At 34.7% G+C, this 17,191-nt stretch overlaps 1 protein-coding gene across 9 annotated transcripts in view; it reads right to left on the bottom strand.

The window, feature by feature from the left end:
* Positions 1-17,191, bottom strand: part of LOC127438980 (nuclear factor 1 A-type) — a 219,189-nt gene that overhangs the window by 166,682 nt on the left and 35,316 nt on the right. For 4 of the 9 annotated variants that reach the window (XM_051694946.1, XM_051694950.1, XM_051694947.1 and 1 more), the window contains exon 1: positions 4,422-5,319. The exons of the other annotated variants lie outside the window; for them this stretch is intronic. In XM_051694946.1, coding sequence (XP_051550906.1) covers positions 4,422-4,448 — 27 coding nt within the window. In that variant the 5' untranslated portion in view covers positions 4,449-5,319. Of the gene's footprint in view, positions 1-4,421; positions 5,320-17,191 lie in introns of those variants that run through there. 9 annotated transcript variants of the gene reach the window in all.

Raw genomic sequence — 17,191 nt, 5'->3', positions numbered from 1 at the left:
CGACAGCAGGAGTGTGTCTGTGAGCCGAACGGGGGGTTGGGGGTGGGTTTGCACGTGTGTGTGTGTGTGTGTGTGTGTGTGTGTGTGTGTGTGTGTGTGTGAAGCTCGTCTCGGACATATCTTGGCTCTCTGGCAAGAATGCTGGTCTGTAGGGGTCTGCCAGGGCCGAGAAAAAGCAACAACCGACCAGGAAAATTGGACTGGCTATTTTTATCTGTTCTCCCTAAAAATGCACACACAGTTCCAAAGTACTGCAGCTTTATTCCGTATCGGAGAGGCGTGTGTTGTTTTCAGACAGGAGTGTGGCAATTTTGGGATTGCTTCACCTGCCGCTAGCACACAACCTGGCAGAAAATCAATTCTACAATACAACTTCAACAACTGACAAAAACATCACTGAATTATCACCCATGCTTTGCACTGTCTGTCAGTAGGTATAATAATTCACACACACATATACATATATATATATATCTACTATATAAAGTAGGATACATTTGGAATCTTTCAATTTATCAGAAACTATTGTATTTAATAATGCAGTTGTATTGGAAAGATGCATAATGCAATAATTGTTAAGTCTAATTACTGTGATAACTAAACTTAAGGAACGTTTATTACATAACCATTAAATCAATGCCAACACATTTGTGATATGTAATTATTCTCTCTATTGTCTCCATGTATCAAGGCATAAAATGTGTCCTGTAAATGTAGGCTTGCATACTGTATGGATTTATGATGACTGACCACATAAATACCCATATCTTTATTGCCTTAAAAAATTAAAACTAATAACTGGGCAAATAAATATCATGTGGTTTCTAAAATGAAATAATTTGGGATTTTACACAGAAAAATAACTCTGGGGTTTTTATTACACAGAGAGAATAATGGCAGACTGCCAATCACTAGAATAACATTTCCACAAACAGCAATAGCCGCGCATCGTGTCCCAAAACCGACCGTGCGAGCACGAGAGGGCTGCCAGAAAGCAATGAAAGTACACCGTCTCTGTGCTGGGGACAGATTTCATTTAAATAACTACAGAGATATGAATATAACACATTGGGTTCGGCTCGCTGCTTTTAGAAATTAAAACAATTAATTCAGTGTAATTTATGAACATTCATTAAATGACTGTAATTCTTAATTCTTGGGACAATTTCAAGCCCTACTGCTAACGTTGGTTTCATAATTAAAATGTATCACAATATACACCATCGAGCAAAAATAAATAAATAAAAAGATTTATGAAATTCTGAAATTCTACCTAAAAGATAAATGTAAAATATTTTAACAATCTGGAGGATTTAAAAACAACAAAGATCCAGATTAAAATTAATGCATCTATGTTTAAGATTATTATGTCATCCATGCAAGTATAATTGCCAATATCTCTATTTTTACACCACAGAGGAAATCAAATTTGCATCATGCGGAAAAATCTTTATAATAGTGTAAGGCACAATGTGTGCAGCGTGTGTGTGTGCGTGTGCTTGTATTAGTGTGTGTCAACAAGAAAAATCTCAAATCTCCTGTGAGACACCAGATCAAATGTATATGTTTTATCATATTGTTTCCTTCCTGTCTCGTACAAGACTCCAACTCCCTCGCCTCCGAGGCATAAAAACGGTATTGTTTCATCCTGCACTTAATCCAGTGAATGAATTCTCTTATCTCCCTTCAGTGACTATCAAGTAACTTTATCCAAATTCTGTGAAATATTGCTCCTCAATAACTGATATCATCTATTGTTGTGGCTTTTGTACATGTACATCATGTGCATATCATATTTTTTATTTTTAAGAAAACAAGAAAGGGTGCGTCTCCAGACTTGCGTACATACACTCTCATACTTTTTATACATTTGCTTGAAAACTCAGTTTGGGGAACAGACTACAGTCCAGCTTGACGGTCAAAACACAATGCTAACTTTCTGAAGTTCTCAGTGCCCCATTGGTGATGTAAGCAATGTTTTAAATAATGTGATTTTTTGCACTATTTGTGAATAAATTAAAACTGTAACTTAACTTGCAAATTATTGAAATAATTCAATTTTGAGTTCCAACATTGTAAAACTACATTAAAGAACCAGAATTAGGAGGGCGTCCAAAAAGCTTGTTATTTCATAGCTATGTTTTTAATTGTTTCAAATGGTATTTTACCAATTTATGTGAACTGAGTTCAGAGACACTGCAATAAAACTAGATGCTCAGTTTACAAATGGGAAAAATGTAAGAATGGCCCAAAAATAGCACTTTTTGGAGCATTCATGAGTTAAAAAAGTAACAATATAGGATCTAGTTAGTAGCTCCTCAAGTGTTTCAAGCTGACACCCTCTGTCCTATAGGAAGGCCTCACCAGGGAACAACAGTGCCTCATGGCTGAGAAAGACATGAACATTTTTATGCATGTAGAAATAACAGATAAAATGGACCTGTAAATAAACAGACCTCTAAAAGGGCAATTAAGATGTCAATACATTGAAAATAATTTACTAGCACAGAAAATAAATGTATATTTTACATGATTTTGCACTGCAAAAAGATGAAAAATGTTCTTATGATTTTAAGAGTTTTTGATAATAAAGTGTACAAAAACAAAATGCAAAGATGGCTACTTTCTGGCACACAGAGAACTATTTCAGAACTTCAATTTACAAGACGATATTGCACACACATAGCAAAAAGTAAACTGCCTTAACACCGAAACAAACAGACAGATCAATACCCAGTCTCAGTGAGCTTGATCATTTTTAATCATTTAATTTTATGACTGTCAATTATTAGAAAGAAAGAACGAATTTTCTAAGACTGCAAATCCTCTCAATTTTGATCAAAGACATTCATCATTTTGTTCAGCACCCTACAGAAGTCCCTAATTTTATCTAAAATACTGTTAGTCAAGCAAATATAAAAATATATAAGCTTTTATTTAGAATATAAGGTGTCAGTCAATCAGACGTCAATACAAATGTCATTTTGAGGTTTATTTAATGATGTCAAAAATTTTGTTTTCAGATCTTCTAATGTAAGGCTTGTTTTTCTCCTCACATTAACCATAATTTGTGACAATTTTTGTTTTGTTTTTGCATAAATCCTCCCCAGTTTCTCCAAACAGACTGTAACTATGCACAACACAATCCTAAGGCCTTCTAGGTTTTGTGCACACAACAAATATTTCAAAACTCTAAAACAGGAATTTTTAGAACTAAACAACCCTACTAAATCATGTCAAGTATGCACTATAACAGTCTGTCTCCTTACTTCACCTGCCACCACGATTCCCACAATGATTTCTTTTTAAACTTGCCGTTCAACTTTATTTTGATTGATTTTACCTTTCATTTATAGTCCATTATTAAAGAATGATAAGCAACAAACAAGAAGTCCTAAGTATTTATACATATATATATATATATATATTATTTAATTCCCCCCCCCAGTTATGAGGCAACCCCAAACACATGACAGCACCAATTCTAGCACAGTTATAACTTTTAACAAACAGTTAAACAGTTCATTTTTAAATGATACTTATCAATCAATATTCAAAAGCTGAACTGTCTGATACAACTGCTACTTAATCCTAACAATAAAATAAATAAATAATAATAATAATAAAAAGTGCAAGATAGTGAACCTCTCAAAACTGATTATTGCTAAAAATTAAAAATGTAAAAAAAATAAGAATAAAAATAAAAAGTATTTCTGATGCCTTAAGTATATGGGGATATAAACGAATAAACTTTATAGAAAAAGAAGTGGAATATAGGGCAGCAGAAAGCCATGTAAAATATACTGTCGGCAGCTGCACATGGATCAGGCAAAAGTTGATCTGCTATACAGGCGAGCTGTATCAATAATTAGTATTAAAATGCACACAAAATATTATTATTATTTTTTTCTGAAAGCAAACGTGCTTTTAAATGATATACGAAACCGTTTGCCTTTTACGTGCCGCTTTTAATAGACTGACACAGACGCTGAAGGAAACAGTCAATACGACGTAACAAAGCAAATGTGCATGCATAATGTTACAGCAAGGTTATGTTGCTTGCACAAGAAAGAAAACTTTAGGTAAGGTCGTGCACACCTCTTACCTCCACATATTTTCATGCGGAACACTATGTTAAAACTTCAAATGCTAAATAGCAATCATCTCTCCCCATGCAAAACGCAGCTGAAATAAAATATAAGAGTTGCCAACAACATAAATGTGTGCAATGAACGTTTATATTTAGGTGAGGTGGGCGCCATCCGCCATGTGGTAGTTCAGTTGGCTCTGTCAGAGCAGGAATGCCTTACTGCACACAAAGTTACTTGACTTAAAGCAAAGGTTAGCCTCTATCCGTCCCGACAAAAAACACCACTTAAATGCAGTAAACAGAGTTAAAAATACGTGAAAATGTCACTTACCTGTGTTAGACATAGCGGAGAATACATATCTGTCGGTTTTAACTCTTGAATTGGCGATGTGTTGGGATAACTGTAACGAATCAGCGTGATTATGTATGTGTGTCGTGCGCGTGTGTGTGTATATGTGAATGTATGGGGTGTGTGTGTGTGTGTATGTATGTATGTATGTATGCGTATGTGTGTCCGTGTATGAAAAGAGAAAAAAGAGAGACAGAGAAGAAGGGAGAGAGGGAAAATAAAGCCTTGCTTCTTGCTTTCACATTTCCAACTCTGCGGAGTGCGCGCGTCTCTTCAGCGCTCCATAGAGCTGAACTTTAACCCCGCCTCGAGTTACACACATCTACTGTACTCGACTGTTAAAGCCGTACATCCAAACTTTCACCAAAGGCATTATCATCGATTGCAGCCTTTAGAAATGTCCCGACGTCGGACGGCTGGAAGTGCACGGGGATTTCACAAAGCCATGAGTGAAACTGTGACGAGGAGCGATCGTTTCATCTTGCAGTCATTTTCGTGGAGAAAACAAATAAGTGAAATAAAGACAAGATGCTAAAAGTCGTCCGGATGCTTTACAAAACTCGCGATCGGTTCATTCTTCGCCGTCTCTTACTGAGCCGTGTCGCGCGCTTGATATCCACCGAGCGCGTTGCATTGCATGTGGCGGAGCGGAGCAAAACAAAACTGAGCCGGAGCAGCGAGGAGGGTTCGGCGTGCTTTAGGAAGATAGTAATATCCTTAAAACCCCCTGTTGCAAATGCTGGCACTTGTGTCGAGGTTTGATTCGACCTGAGAGAGAAAAAGAGAGAGTGGGGAAAACTGAAGCGCACGATTCGACTCCGTCCGTCACTGCGCTGAGACGAAGCTCCCGTTCAATTTTCTCGTTCACAGTGGCCGGTGAACAAACTCTTGGGCTCTTCCCTCAGCACAGCGCCCTCAGTTTCGGCACACGAGCCATACACACTTGCGGGACAAGGGAAATGTGCACTGCAAATGTCGTTGCACTTTATATTGACAGTACTTCTGCTCGGTTTAAAAACACTGTAATGGGGAAAGTGCGATATTATAATTCATTTATCGATCGTGCATTGACATATATTTGATAGCTCGTGCGCCGATTTAAAATCTCTAGCTCTTGATTCCTCATGTTCTTTTGCTTTTATTGTGAATGGCCGTGGATACACTTTCGGGGCCATAAGCAAAGTAAATCAAAAAGTGGGAAATGAAGATGGAAGCTCGTAATAAATGGCTATAGGACGAAAGTAATCTGAACTTTTACGAAGGCCGAACTTTAGTGAATTGCCGGACTTGCTACTGGACTTCAGTATAAGTTATTAACTCCCTGAGCGATTGCTTTGACTGAAAAGATTATTGTCGATTTTAGCGACTAGGTCAAGCGTGTCTGTTGCATCCGATGTTATCGATATTTGTCTGGCATCAGTGCTATATGGTTCATTCATTGTAATTCATTCAAATAATTTCAAATAAAGTTACAAGTGCACATGTAGCACTGACTCTTTGATTCCGTCGCTTAAAAATGCAAAATAAATTAAATAATAATTACAAAAAATATGCAAAAACCATTACCTATATATATATATATATATATATATATATATATATATATATATATATATAGGTATATATATATATATATATATATATATATATATATAGGTATATATATATATATAGGTATATATATATATATATATATATATATATATATATATATATATATATAGGTATAGGTATATATATATATATATATATATATATATATATACCTATATATACATACATATATATACCTATATATATATATATATATATATATATATATATATATATATATATATATATATATACATACCTATATCTATATATATATACCTATATATATATATATATATATATATATATATATATATATATATATATATATATATATATATATATATATATATATATAACCAATAATTCAAGTAATTCAACATGGTACATGCAGCATTTCTATCTGCATGTAGGCCAAGTCAATATTACGTTTTGAAAATGCCAGTTATATGCACCCATTTTCAATATTATCTTTCACTTCTGTCTTGAATGCAAATTTTTTTTTTTTCAGACTGATATTTGGCTGGCTGGTTCCTTAAGAGCATCTGCCTATTAATTTTAATATTTCGGTTAGTTTTTGACATATCTAAATAACAGGCCTCACAAAGTGCAAATAAAATTTGGCAGGTCGTGTGCATGCATGCATGCAAAAAAGCACACACACACACACACACACACACACACAAACTCTACAGGGTCTCCTAAATTATTTCAGTGATCTGGTCAAGCACATCCTCTGTTCTGTCAAATCGCCGTGGATATGGCAGCGGCTACCAGTGCAATGTTATGTTTCTAATCACGTGTACTGAACGTGCAAACACCATTAATAAACAAACCAAGTCCGATGTAATTCAGCTGCTCAGTTTGGTTGGCACTCAACACTGTTTTATTATTAACCACACACTCTCGCATGTAAGTCAATCGGGCGCCCCCTATAAACTGCCAAGCGCAGCTCTCCATTCATTTCAGCGCGCACAGAAAAAAGTATTTACAGGAAGACAGAATGGCATTATGTTTAGCGAGCAAGACATCAATTAGTTGAAAAACACTGCACTGTATTTCCATTAAGTCAAGCATTTAACATTCGTGTGCAATTTGCTGGTGCATGGAGTGAAAGAAATACCCTTCGAGTAGACGATTTGTTGCATGCAATCGAGATGACGATTCAGTTAGCACTGTGTGGATCATAGAAATTAATATGCAGTTGCCTATAATTATGCTCACACTAACATGCTGCAGGTGCACGGCCGTCCCTCGGTGTTTTCACGAGCTTAGGCGAGCTCATCTGTGATTGGGCAAAACTCTGCAATTCAAAGGTTTCCACGTCGCTATTGGGCAAATTTCACATGCATGTCACAGCAAAAAAAAAAAAAAAAAACCTGCACGCTGTAAGACAAACTCCCTCGTATAGATACTCGGTTTGTCGGTAAACAGTCTCGCGGAAACACAATTAAGTTAGACGTGGAATAGAGCGCGAGTGCTTATCTTTATGAAATCAGACTTCCTTTTGGTTTTCAGAGCCTGGCAAGGATGCCAAGGCTCAAAACCTGCGATACAAGAAATAAGACCTGGCTTTTGAAAGTGTGAAGTTCCGTTTCATTACTGCTTAGAAAGTTAATGATAGAAATGTTATTGTCAGTGTCTCTCACAATGCACGTGCCGTTGCAAAATGTGAAAACTTTAGTAAGTTTCATATGCTGCGACGAGGCGCAAAACTTGCAGCCGATATCAATAATTCAATACTCATAAAAATATTATTTGTTGCAAAATTGACGATTGCTCTCCCCTTCTGGACGTTTGACCGCGATCCAAGCTTGACAGTGCTGGCTGATGTGCAATACACACTTTGACTGTCTTTGGCTTACAGACAGAAGTTGCAATCGATTCAGCAAGTCGCCCCCGTTTAATTCCACAATTGCTTTTTATTTTATGTTAAATGCAACGGGTCTTGAAGTCTCACTGGTAATGTTCTCCCCTCAGAACGCTATAGTCGCGGCTCGCGCACTGCAATCATTTTTTACACATGGCCCATAAGCGTCAGTGTTTGTAAAGGGACTCCTTGATTTCATTAAGACTCGTTAAAAGGTTAAAATTTCACATCCAGGTGCACTAGATGGTTATGATTATTTAACATGCATTATAATGTATGCATGTAATTACTTAACATGATTGATTCCATGCTAACGAGGAAAGGGCTCAAGTTTTGGAGGACTGTCAGATCTGACGTAATTCTGAAATCGTAGTAGCCTAGGTCATAAAAACCAGAAAACTGCCTTTCTAAAGATTGTCTTTAATCATGCAACCCTTAGAAACTTCGAATTAAGAAACGACGCTGAACAGAGTAACCATGTATTTAAAATCTTTTTATTTTTTTTATTTATTTTTTTATAGTTTTCATAAAGTTGAAATTAATGTTAAATTATCTGATACTCATGATGTTTGGCGCCCCCTCAAATGCCCAGCGCTTACCTAAATATGCCAAATTGACGTTTGACGTCTCTTGTCTCAGATTAGATTTCTCTGATTTTAGGCCCTGAACATATTCTGTACGCCCTTTTTTTTTTTTTTTTTTTTTTTATTTTATTTTTTTTTTCGTTTATTTAAGCAACGATTTCAGCACTGATAGACTGAACAGCGCCAATTATTATAATATATATGTATATATATATATATATATATATATATATATATATATATATATATATATAAAAAATAATAATAATAATAATAATAATAATATATATATATATATATATATATATATATATATATATATATATATATATATATATTATTATTATTATTTTATTTTTTTATTTATATATATATATATATATATATATATATATATATATATATATATATATATATATATATATACATATATATATATATATAATTTTATTATTATTATTTTATTTTTTTATTTTTATGTTTCGAGGCTACATTACTATATGCATTTACTAAAATAAAGTTATATGCTATAATGAATACAGCAATAAAAATTGCAGGAACATTTCTCTCAAAGTCCTCTAAATGCTCTTTGAGAATATAAATGTTTAAAAAGTTTAAATTAGTGCCATTAAACGTATTGAGCTGAATTACATTCAACTGTTTTTATTTTTTATTTTTAGTTTATGTTTTTTTATTATTATCATTATTATTATTCTGGGTTAAGGCTTATAAATGGTATTTAATTTTCATCTATATTCAAAGATGCGCAGTGTTTTATGGTATTATGGTATTCTAAAAACTTCAGGAAAAAACAATATATACCGATTGATGCATTACTGTATCTCTAAAAATGAATAAGTTATAAAACCTACACAGTTAGTTCCGATTTATTTTATCTTGGCCCACTGTGAGACAAAGAGTGGAATGGGCCCCAGCAAACAATAATCATTCATTTATAATAAAGATCTAAAATTCCCGTAATTTAGTTTCTATATCTGTCGACAGCAACAAAACGAGGACTTTGTCGTTCCGTGTGTCTAATTGTGGTAGACATTAGAGACACCTTTATTGCATTTTCTGCCATGTTCTACGAGATGGCACTGAATGCCAAGGCATCTGTGCCAAGAGGCAGAGTGGCAAAGACGAAGCAGAAACTGCACTGTATGAAGGGCAATGGCATGGATAACACAGCTAACTACAGGGTTTGGACTCTTCCATCCAAACTAGAGTTTGGTTTTATGGTGTGTTTTATTTCAGCTCACATGAATCACTGTCGCAGACCAAATCAGGTAACGCAACTAATCAACTTGGATGGAGTTTCTCCCCAACTTGAGTGGTTGACGTGAGTACAAATCATTTTTATGTTTATTTTATATTAACGCCGTTACACAGAAGTAAGACATGTATTTGTTGAGAATCCGTTCGGGCTTTACCGGCTGTGAAAGCACATCGCTGCCAGACGTGTCTGGTTGTGTAAATCTATCATTGTGTGGGGAAAGAAAGTGCACTCGCTGCGGTCACATGAAGTTCCACAGAAGATCTCGAGAGTCTTCAGGGCTAAAAAAAGGCATAAACTCAGCATTAGATGGTCATCAAATGAAAACTTAGACTCAAAGTGGCTTAAACTTAATGTAAAAGAAAACTAAATAAATGAGGTAGCCTATCTGTTTAGCTTTCAGTGCGTTGATGTTGTTGACCACTTGATGTGCAGACAAAATAAATCAATATTCCGTAAAGGTTTTCATAAATAACTATGAGTTTCAAATTGAACCAACGCGGGATTTTTGTTTCCATTATACTTTGCTGAAGTGGTAAAATAATAATAATAATAATAATAATAATAATAATAATAATAATAATAATAATAATAAAATAAAATAAATGATTTTTGTTTCCATTATACTTTGCTGAAGTAGTAAAATAATAATAATAATAATAATAATAATAATAATAATAATAATAATAATAATAATGAAAAAAAAATGAGATTGAGGTTGCTTAATATTATTTGACCAAAATAGACTGTAATATACCATAAAGAGATAAACTTATACCATAAACACACTTTGAAAGCATAATATGCCCCTGGTATACCCATCATATTTCAGATGTCTTGATTTATACACAAATATACTAGGCAACAACTTGAAACATTGAGAAATGTAAATTAATTTGGGTTGTGTAAAAATAAAACGTTTTTATTATAACTGTTAAACAATGACAAATTAAATGGCATAAAATGAGAAGGACAGAAAGGTGAAGAAAATCTGTTTAAAAAAAATTAACAACTAGAGAAAATAAAATCTTTCAAATAAAATATGCTGCCATTTAATCCTAAAATTCATGAAACTACAGGCCTACATTAAAATTAAAGTATAAAAATTAATTGTACACACATTTGTAATGAAGATATTACCTCATAAATAGGCTATAATAACGATTTTGTTGGTAATACTGTCATTATAATCATTTGTGCTTATAGCTTATTTAATTTATGGTTCTTATCATGTTGTTGTTGTTATTGTTATTATTATTATTATTATTATTATTATATAAAATATATAAATCCATTGTGGGGACTGCCTCGACTCAATGCTTCTAATAATTCATTAACTCGACGTTCTCCTCCATTCAAACGAGGCGAGCATCAATTATTGGTAGAGACTCCACCTAGAGGCCATAAACTGAATTGACACTCCTCTAAACAACATCGTGAGCATGCTTTTATATATTTAACCAATATTTTACAAAATGGATTAAAAAAGAATGTGTTTCATGATATAATAGCACATGTAAATAAAAATAAAATTAAAAATAAAAATAAGAATTTATCAAAAGAGACAATATGATATCTGCTTCTCCTGTGATAAGGATGGCATGCTATTCAAATTCAAGTCCTCTTCAATTGTATAACATACAAAAATGCAGAAAAGAAGTATTTAGTAACACATTTTACAAGGAATAGACAGGTGTGCTGAAGAAAGAGCTGTTTAATATGGTTGCCTAGATACAGTAGAATTGTTAAGGACAAATAGGTGTTTTGATTTACAAAATTTATTTCAAACGAAATAAATTATGGTAAATATGTACTGCTTAAGTCAACTAAAGACTGTTTCTTACCTTTTCACAAGTATACACATACATGTGAAGCCTAATTCAAATTATAAAGGGATCTGTAATTTTGGATGACCAAAATGGAATAAACTTTGTGTGGTAAAGTTTGTATAAATTTCGAATAATTATACTACAATTATAGAATTATAGAATTTAAGATTGTGAGAAATATAGGCTACTATTTTTTTCTGTCAATTATAATGGTACTTATCTTGATTATAATTTATTATTATTATTATTATTATTATTATTAATGTTGTTGAACCAGCCATGTTAAAAATATTTAAATCAATACAAATTCATGTAAAATATTTAGAACATTTTCATGTAAAATATTAAAACATTTCAGTAATGATGAGCCTATGTAGAGTTCCAATACTTTACTGTGGAAAAACACATTTCTGGCCTCAGTTTGAAATATCTAAAGAGTCAAGAGTGAACCAGAGATGTGTAACTAATTCACCCTTTATCTTGCATTCCATTAAAAGCCACAAGAGGGTGATTTTTCAATACAGAAAACCCCTTTGATATCCTGTCTCCGCGGCTTTAAAGGTGAGCAGCACTCCCTTCCAGTTCAGCAACAGTGCTATGCCCATCAATTTCTTAACTTATTAAATCTTCTGAATCTTGTGATAATAATTTAATGCATTACAATAAAGAAAAACTCAAATGTTTCATATCTGTGTCCTTATTATGACAAGAAAAAATGGCATTTTGCAAACATGCTGCACTCATTCTTATTTAAATGATTGTGATTATTTTAATGATTATTTACTATGCTGAGTAGGTATTTCAAAAACAACCTGATTTACTATGCGTACATCTTTGTGTGTGAGCGTGTTATAAATACAGGTGTCTTTACATTCACCCAACTGAGCCTGATTTAAAGATGGGTGCTTGGGAAAGATAAATGCAGCGCCTATCCAGGTGGCACTCTGCCTGCTCTAAATGTAAATACCACCCAAGCTAGAGTCTCACGCTCGGCAGCTCAAACTGCACACACCTGGAGCGACGGCACTGAAGGGCTGGATTTTTGTGAAATGGGGGGTTGTCGAGGGGATAGAAGGGGACTGTGTGGAGTCGCTGGAGCTACAGTTCTGCTCAAGCAGCCGGAGGGTAATAACATTATCCAGCTCTATAGCAGCTTGCCTTGGGGGCTCTGCCAAGCTGGGCCTTATGAATAAACAACCAGAAACACGACAGAGGATCCCCTTACTCTACCTCCATTGTGTTTTTAAATAGACCAAAGCTTTAATACACTCAGACTTAGCATGTCTGAAAAAAGACATGGTAGAGGGAAAACATTTAACGTAACATAGTGTTTCATAGAATCATGTTGCTATACATAAATGTTTGCAAGGTGATTTTTACGTGGCTCATTGTACATATCGCATCAGTTTCCTGGTGAAATGAACACTAGGGGCACTAAAACAACGCTTCATAAACACTTATTTTTCACCCTGTTGCTCACACAATGCTATCTTATGACATCTAAACACTTTTACCATAGTCTGTAAGTTGTAAGGTGATACATTTTAACTTTTGAATTACATAACCAACTACATTTACATGCATGCTTAAGCACATTTAAATGCGCAGTTGCTCAACTGATTGAGCATTGCATTTGCAATGCAAAGGAATGAGATACGTGTCCTGAAGAGTATGTGAGTCAACACATGAGCTGAAAGTGTCAAAGAAGCACCATAAAAATATAATGGGAGCCAGCTGCATGATAGCTGTGCGGTATGTGTAAACCTCACTCCCCTAGTCTCAAGAGACACACTGGTGACTGATGCTTTAGCCTCCTTGTTAGTGCACCCACTTCCCATGCTGGCTAACACCGGTTCGAATCCCGCTCAGAGCAGGTCAAGCAACACCGGTTACAAAATGATGTGGTTGTTTGAGCAATTGCATTTTTCACTTCACATTTGCATTTTCTGACACTATTGGTTAGGTTTAAGGTTTAGGGTAAGGAGGTAGGTTTTGTTGCTTTAAAACTTAATAGAGCATTAACTTTAAAAACCCCATCTGTTTAGGAGAACATTTGGTAACACTTTATTTTGATGGTCCCAAGTAGATATTTAACTGACTATAAGTGACTTATCAACTGGCTTGCCATAGCTAGTAAACAGTGTTTCAACAAACATTCAGTAGACTATCAATAGCCTGTATAACAGCAGCAAAATAATAGCTTATTGACTGACTTGCTATAGCTAGTAAACAGTGTTTCAACAAACAATCAGCAGACTTTCAGTAGCCTGTATATAGATCTCTATTAATGACCTACTTACATTATTGTTGAGAACATCAGTTCATTAAAAGGTCATTAATAGAGATCTATATACAGGCTACTGAAAGTCTACTGAATGTTTGTTGAAACACTGTTTACTAGCTATAGCAAGTCAGTCGATAAGTCACTTATAACCAGTTAAAGATCTATCTGGGACCATCAAAATAAAGCGTTACCGAACATTTAATTTGCTTTTAGCAACACTAATGGGCCATTTCACCTCAGAATCACCACAAAACTTTTAAGGAACCATGTAATGTCATTTTTGCAAAAATATCGCCACAACTGCATATAATTTCAATTAAAACCACGTATGATATTACTAATATTTAACTTTTTGTATATAGATCATTTAATGCTCTTTAAAAAGGGAGGGAAAAACATTTATAATATGGTAACAATCTACAGTTTTTTACAAGTTACAACTATGCATGCTGTTAATTAGTTTTAATTTACTGTTAATGGATCATCTAAACATGTTTTAATAGGCAAATTTGAACTATGACTTCAGAATCATAATTCTTTGTGTTTGAATCTGCTTTTAGAAAATGTGGGCATTGCGCTGCCATGTTGATCAGTAGTGTGTGTGTTGCTGGGATGAAATGGGGTGGGGGGAGGAGTGGTGGTTAGGAAGCACTGGGCTCCACCTGCTGCCACTGAGATGCCAGCGCTGGAAAACGGCCAGGATCGGCCCATAGTATACTCCCCTCACAGACAAACACACACAGGAGATCTGTGAGTCAGGCCTGCACAGCACTCTCATTCACAAACATAAAGTGCTTAAACCTGCAGCTAACAGGCATGACTCTACTCACATTTGCGTTAAAATAAATAAATAAAACGGGGTTTCCTCCAAGCTTCACAAATGCTGAACAATGAGAGTAATGTGGTGTTTAACAGCACAGTTTTCACTTGGACAGATTGGGCATATACTGTATTAATGAAGGATGGTACTTATGACAGTTCTAATGAGTGTGGTGTGCTGCAGACAGAGGCCTTGATAAGACAAGAGGCAGTTGTGAGAATAAAGAGGAGTGAGAGGAGACAGATGGGCTTTATGGATGGTGTGAGGAGACAGGAAACACACATATGAGGAGGCATGAAAACTACCTTGATGAGTGAGCATAAACGCACAAGGACAATGCGCTAATGATGCGTGGAAAAACGAAAACAATAATTAGAGATATTCCGAACCATTTGCGTGTTGTAGAACAATAGCAATTATCCAAGTAACAGATGGACAATATGTTAGTGAATGTGTTTACATGCACGATCTTACACCGATAATGCTTAATAAGTAGACAATGTTTTCTTCTTTAATAGGGTGGGTTTAAGCATAATCTGATCGATTTGGCACACGTAGATTTTTTGCCCATTACCTCGATTTTACGTTGTATGGAAAAACCAGCGTTTACGGTTTTCTTGTGTTGTCTGACTTTTTGAAGAAGCTGATTTTTGGTAGTTCGCAGTGTATTGGTGTGCATGTAAACACATTCAGTGATCGAATATGCCAACACTACCCTTTTTAATTTTGGTAGTAGTCTGTTTAGGCCAAAACTGTGAAAGCAGATGATATAAGGGCTTATTTTTATAAATTCAAACAGTATACACTTTTTTCTATGCCAGGTTTCAAAAGTACTACACGTTTATCAGGGTTCCTACACCTTTTGGCCAGTTTCCATGATTACTGGATAAGGATTTAAAAAAATCATATAATATACATTGCACACACAAAGAGCCATTTTTAGCCAATGAAACGGTTTAGAGCTGAGCACAACTAAAAAATTTTTTAAAGGTCTATACAATAAAAAAAATAACTCCTTGACTTTAGGTTTTATTAAATCAAGTCATTTTTATTTCTATAACTCTTTTCACAACAGATATCGTTTCAAAGCAGCTTTACAGGATTATACTTTAACAGAAAATAAAGATGTAATGTCTTAGAATCATCATTATAAATTTCCATGACTTGTCCTGAAAATCACAATTACTAAACTACTTTCTACTGTACATCAAAATGCCTGATTTAAATTGAAGTTTGTAAAATTCTCAATAAGCACTTTATATGAAAACTGTAATAGGTTTATCATTTCGGTTACCAACCCATTACACAAAAAAATTAGCGCAGTGTTTCACAGTAAAAGAAAATGCCCACATTTTCTAAAAGCAGATTCAAATAAAAAATTGATGATTCTGAAGTCATAGTTCACAGTAAAAGAAATGTTAATTTATGAGATAGAGTGTGTACCATGAAATAACGCCAAAACAACACATTTTTCTGTTATGATATGTTCATTAGTTGTACTCGAAAACAAACATACAGTGCAGTATATTTATATACTGTATATATGTATGCATGTATGTACATACACTGGTGGCCAAATTTTGGAATAATGTACAGATTATGCTTTTATGGAAAGAAAATGGTACTTTTATTCACCAAAATTCAACTGATCACAATGTATAGTCAGGACATTACTGATGTGAAAAATTACTATTACAATTTGAAAAAAATGTTCAGAACTTCTTAAACTACGTCAGAGAGATCTCATCAAAAAATCCTCCACGTGCAGCAATGACAGATTTGCAGATCCTTGGCATTCTAGTTGTCAGTTTGTCCAGATACTCAGGTGACATTTCACCCCACGCTTCCTGTAGCACTTGCCATAGATGTGGCTGTCTTGTTGGGCACTTCTCACGCACCTTACAGTCTAGCTGATCCCACAAAAGCTCAATGGGGTTAAGATCCATAACACTCTTTTCCAATTATCTGTTGTCCAATGTCTGTGTTTCTTTGCCCACTCTAACCTTTTCTTTTTGTTTTTATGTTTCAAAAGTGTCTTTTTCTTTGCAATTCTTCCCATAAGGCCTGCACCCCTGAGTCTTCTCTTTACTGTTGTACATGAAACTGGTGTTGAGCGGGTAGAATTCAATGAAGCTGTCAGCTGAGGACATGTGAGGTGTCTATTTCTCAAACTAGAGACTCTGATGTACTTATCCTCATGTTTAGTCGTACATCTCTCTTTCTGTCCTTGTCAGAGCCAGTTGTGCCACTGGTTATCTGAGTTACTGTAGACTTTGTCGGTTCGAACCAGTCTGGCCATTCTCCATTGACCTCTCTCATAAATAAGGCATTTCCGTCCACAGAACTGCCGCTCACTGGATGTTTTTTGTTTTTGGCACTATTCAGAGTAAATTCTAGAGATTGTTGTGCATGAAAATCCCAGGAGATCAGCAGTTACAGAAATACTCAAACCAGCCCATCTGGCACCAATAACCATCCAGGCGATAATCTAATCAG

This window comes from Myxocyprinus asiaticus, chromosome 50 (assembly GCF_019703515.2).
Source record: "Myxocyprinus asiaticus isolate MX2 ecotype Aquarium Trade chromosome 50, UBuf_Myxa_2, whole genome shotgun sequence".
NCBI classification, from domain to species: Eukaryota; Metazoa; Chordata; class Actinopteri; order Cypriniformes; family Catostomidae; genus Myxocyprinus; species Myxocyprinus asiaticus.
This window is presented reverse-complemented; position numbering and strand designations above follow the sequence as displayed.